At 39.1% G+C, this 5,000-nt stretch overlaps 1 protein-coding gene across 4 annotated transcripts in view; it reads right to left on the minus strand.

Annotated features, from left to right (window-relative positions):
• Positions 1-5,000, minus strand: part of tln2b (talin 2b) — a 259,338-nt gene that overhangs the window by 72,813 nt on the left and 181,525 nt on the right. For all 4 annotated transcript variants that reach the window (XR_012400508.1, XM_073943362.1, XM_073943364.1 and 1 more), the window contains exons 28-29: positions 1,991-2,110; positions 318-515 (exon numbers count right to left, since the gene is read on the minus strand). Coding sequence is in view for 3 of the 4 variants with exons in the window: in XM_073943362.1 (XP_073799463.1) it covers positions 318-515; positions 1,991-2,110 (318 nt within the window). In the remaining variant the exon portion in view is untranslated. The remainder of the gene's footprint in view (positions 1-317; positions 516-1,990; positions 2,111-5,000) is intronic.

Below are 5,000 nucleotides of genomic sequence, written 5' to 3' on the forward strand. Positions count from 1 at the left end.
GCTTTGGCAATACTGTATTAAATGTCATGCCAATAAAGCAACTTGAACTTGAACTTGTATCTTGAAAAATATATAGTCAAATACTACTTACTTTCATCATGGGGAAAAAAAGGTAATCAGTTTTTAGAAATTAGTTATTAATACAATGATGGTTCGTTTTTTTTTGTTTGTTTTTTTATGTTGAAAAAAATCTTCTTTTCTTTAAACAAAAATTGGGCAAAAAATATTTAGGAGGGCTGATAATTCTGACTTCAACTGTATGTAAGGTGGAGAAACACAAATGGTCTCCCTTCTCTAAGAGGGCACTGAAGCTGTACCTGAGTGTGTCCTGCCATCTCGATGCCAGCGTCTAAAAACTCGTCAAAGTCTTGGCTGAATTTCCCAGAAGCCACGGCCAGCTGGCTGCTGCTCCCGCGCGAAGACTGCACAACATCCCCGGCCGAATGGTTGAGCTCGGCTGCTGTGTGGTTCAAGTCCGTCTGCGCCTCTTGGAAGGATTTAGAGCATGGAGGAAGCTGGAAATATTACAGAAAGGGAGATATGATAAGAGTTTTGGTTGAGTTTCTCATGTCCCTAGAGTGTGAAGTTTCAGCTCAAAATACCCAACAAATAATATTTTATAACTCTTTAAAACTGCCCCTTTTAGGCTTTGGTCCTAATTGTGCCATTTTAGTGACTGTCGCTTTTAATTCAAATGAGATTGTGAGCTTTTCGAAAGAGGGCGGAGCTGCAAATGCCTACGTGTCAGCATAGTGGCAGATTCAAAAACAAGATTAACATTCTATGCTGATGAGGAAAAGATGGTCCCTAATGGACGGGGCTTCCCCCATTCCCCTGTTTCTGCTGACTTTTTATCAAGTGTGATTATTAGGGATGTAACGGTATTGTAAATACCGTCATACCGCAATATTATTATTTTTCGATATTACCGAAGTCGCATGACTCGGTAAAACTATAGGTCTTCTGAGAAAATTTGCTTAGGCGAATGAAGCGAACGGGAGGTAGTGAAAACTACAATTCCCATCAGCCCATGCTTGACCATCATCCCTTGCGGTCTGTTGTCGCTACAGATCCAGTAATGCGGAAATGGAGTGTGCTGCTAGAAGCGGGGATGAAAAAGAGCTGGAAAACTCTAAAGCGGGTGTTGTCGCCGCGCGCATACTGAATAGCGGTGTTGTCGCGCGAGTTCTTATCAGCTGTGTTGTCGCGCGAGTTCTTATCAGCTGTGTTGTCACGCGAGTTCTTATCAGCTGTGTTGTCGGTGTTGTCAGCACACTGTTCAGATTGATGCAGACATGAGACCTCTATCTTACTCATGGTTTGTCCGCTCAAGTGGGGGAAAGACAATGCACAACGTTACCCACTGCTGTCAACCTGGGCCAAGTCATATCTCTCTTGTCCCAGAAACCTCAGTCCCAAATGAGAGGGGTTTTTCTGTTGCAGGGGACATTGTAAATACCCAGAGAGACCAGCTTTTACCAGATTATATTTATATGATAATTTTCCTTTAAACCCCATCTCTATCTAAGTGAGTGAGTGATTAAATGTTGAATGTGATGAGTTTTCAACAATACTAAATTGAAACTTTATTTTTTTTTTACATGGTTTAATATTTTTTTGTTATTAAAATTGAAGTTCCTGTTTCAAAGCTTACAGATAGATGGCTAATTTGTATGTCATTGACACTTTTGGCACTTTTTTGGAGTATTTTCATTAGTTTTGTTTTTCCTGTAAATGATTCAATAAATACCGTACCGTGACATTCATACCGAGGTATTACCGTACCGTGAAATTCTGATACCGTTACATCCCTAGTGATTATACATTTTTTTTTATTACATATTACATTTTTTATTACATACATTATTACCAGGTTATATTCACAGACTGTTGCCACATAACTGTGCTTAAACCCATTATGAAAGGGATTTTTGCACAATAGGTCGCCTTTAAGTTTAGTATTGGTAGTAGACGCCACAAAAAAACTCACGTTTTCCACAAGCAGTTTCTTACTGGCCTCTCCAATGCTCCTGAGGGCCATGTCCACATCCTTCTGTCCAGGTAAGCAGTTCACACAGTTATTCAGAGAGTGAGAGACGGCCTTCGCCACCTGAAAAATACACACACACACAAACATACAACTTAAGTCATAAATATTAGCCACTCTGAATAGTTTTTCCCCTAATTTTAAGATTTTTCAACACATTTGTAATCATAATAGTTTTAATAACTCATTTCTAATAACTGATTTCCTTTATCTTTGCTATGATGGCAGCACATAATATTTTACTAGATATACTAGGATACTAGAAATTCGCTTAAAGTGACATTTAAAGGCTTAACTGGGATGACTAGGCAAGTTAGAGTGATTAGGCAAGTCATGGTATAACAGTGGTTTGTTCTGTAGACTATCCAAAAACAAAGAAAGGGGCTAATAATATTGTCCTTAATATGGGGTTTAAAATTTTTTAAACTGCTTTTATACTAGCCAAAATAAAACAAATAAGACTTCCTCCAGAAGAAAAAATATTATCAGACATACTGTGAAAATTTTGTTGCTGAGTTAAAACATCATTCGAGAAATATTTGGGAAAAACTCAGAGGAGGGGTTAGTCATTCTGACTTCAACTGTATGTTCTCCCCAATAACTGTAGAAAGGCCTGGGGGAGATGTAGCGTGATTCTAAAATTCAAATCAGCCCCTGAGCGCAACAGACAAATCCATGTCCCTAATTTATGCCACTGTCAAAGACATATGCCAAGCAATATGCTAGCCTCCCAAAGGAACCTGTGCGAATCGAGAGGCGCTGCTGGCACCTTCCAGAAAAAGGGCAACAGAGAGACAACAGAAAACAGCTCAGCTTATTGGAGATAATTGCCAAGAGGGAGCTGACGGGAGATTGATCTGTTCTTAACACACTAGCTGAAGACAAAATAAGGTTGTACTAATACATACAGTTGAAGTCAAAATGATTCGCCCAACTGTGAATTTATTTTTCTTTATCGAATATTTCCCTAATAATTTTTAACAGAGCAAGGAATTTGTCACAGTATTTCCTTTAATATTTTTTCTTCTGGAGAAAGTCTTATTTGTTTTATTTCGGCTAGGATAAAAGCAGTTTTAAATTTTTTAAAACCATTTTAAGAAAATGGTTTCATTCTGAATACGTACCGCTATATACATTTCTGGGTTTTTGTTTTCGCGAATCCGCCAGAGGCTGCTGTGTACACTTTTTTAGATCTCCAATTTCTCTTACGAGTGCCATTCCCGTCTGCTCTTTTCACATTAATCCACCAGAGGCTGCTGTCGACTGACTGATTTACTAACTGACCAACTGAACCCCCCGCCAACCCACCATTTTTCCTAAATCCAACCAATAGTGTTTTAAAAAGTACAGAGTGACCTGGCCACCCTCTTCCCTAAACCCAAAAGCAATCCAGAAAAAGAAAAGCCCCCTGATTTTTACCATGTTTCAGATTTTACCACATTCTCACCCTGTTATTTACTTGTTCATTTTATTTTTTGGCTTTTGTTTTTGTCTTACCTGCTTTCTGGAATTGTTTTCCACCGGACTCGAACCCCGTTGTCGCGGTCAACTCCGCTCTGCGTCTCAAGTCCGTCGACGTACATGTCGAAACAAACTAATAACAGCTGGTAAGCCGTCCATACGGAAGTAAGTGGTCAGCAGGATAGATGCTAAAGGAACGGCGTCATGCCGCCCCATAGTGTTTGTTTTAAAGACGAAATGCAGCAATACGTAACTCTGGCTACTTAATTTGCGATCTCCAGAAATGTTTATAGGGCTACGTTTTTAGAATGAGCCTATGTTGATAATATTAGCCTCCTTAAGGCTGATTTTCACTCACCATGTTTGATAGTTCTCTGGACTCTGACATCATCAAGGTGTTTGTGGAGGTTCGTTTTAGGTGCGAGCTACATGATTTCAGCTGGTGGAGTGCACTAATTTTTTTAAGAATCGAGCGAATAGTTCTAAGCTAAAAAGAAAATTAATAAATGAAGGAAAATGTAAAAAAAAAATAATAAAAATGATTAGTTTAAACATTTTAAATGATATTAATGATATGACGTAGTTCCGGAAACGTCCTACTTCTATGTTTATCCGTCTGATTTTACCGTTGGTTTCTTTTTTACTGCCTCCTGTTGTTTTAAAGACTCACGGCAAACTCCTCAAGTATAAAAGCCACGTCTGTTTCATGAGGTGCACGCACACTCAGTAGAAGTCCGCAACGTGGCGACAGGCAAAAGTAAGGCCCAATTCCAATTCTAATTTTGTACCCCTTCCCTCTCCCCTTGGACCTTACAACCGAGGGTTAAGGGGAAGGGGTTTAAAATGTATCTCTAAGAACTGGGACAGCACTACAGCACCTGCATACGTCATCATACATCCTCGCGATTTCTTGCTTCATATGAGAACAGACAATCGCGACTCCTGGCGTGGTTTCAGTTGTGTTATTTTGTGGTGTTTATCTTCAGGAAATCACTGAAGGCATATATATTTGTTATCATAATGAGCGAATGTGGCAACAAGATCGTAACTGTACTGTGCATTTACACAGTGGCCATTATTAATGTAAACACATCAAAAACAACATTAACATACAGCAGACACAGTAAAAAGCTCATTGACAGCCACTAGACTTTTCTGACAGGGTATTCCAGTGTCATCGAGTGTCAGAAAGTTGTGGGACTGCTGTGCAGGAGTTATGATTAGGGATTATAGATTGCAAATAGATCGTGGTGGTTTTTATTTTAGCGTTTTTTTTTTTTTAAACAGCATGACGGTAAAACATAAATATATTATAACGTGTTTGTTTGTTGTAAAAAATCGTAATAATGACAAAAAATACTAATTTGTGGATCTCCTCACTTCTGGGTGCAGCTGTTGCTGGGGTATTCTGGGAATTTTTTCTTACCCCTTGGTTTCAAGTGTGATCCTGAAAAGTCTTCGTTTGAAGGGGTGTATACCCCTTGCCCTTAAG

This window comes from Danio rerio, chromosome 25, assembly GCF_049306965.1.
Source record: "Danio rerio strain Tuebingen ecotype United States chromosome 25, GRCz12tu, whole genome shotgun sequence".
NCBI classification, from domain to species: Eukaryota; Metazoa; Chordata; class Actinopteri; order Cypriniformes; family Danionidae; genus Danio; species Danio rerio.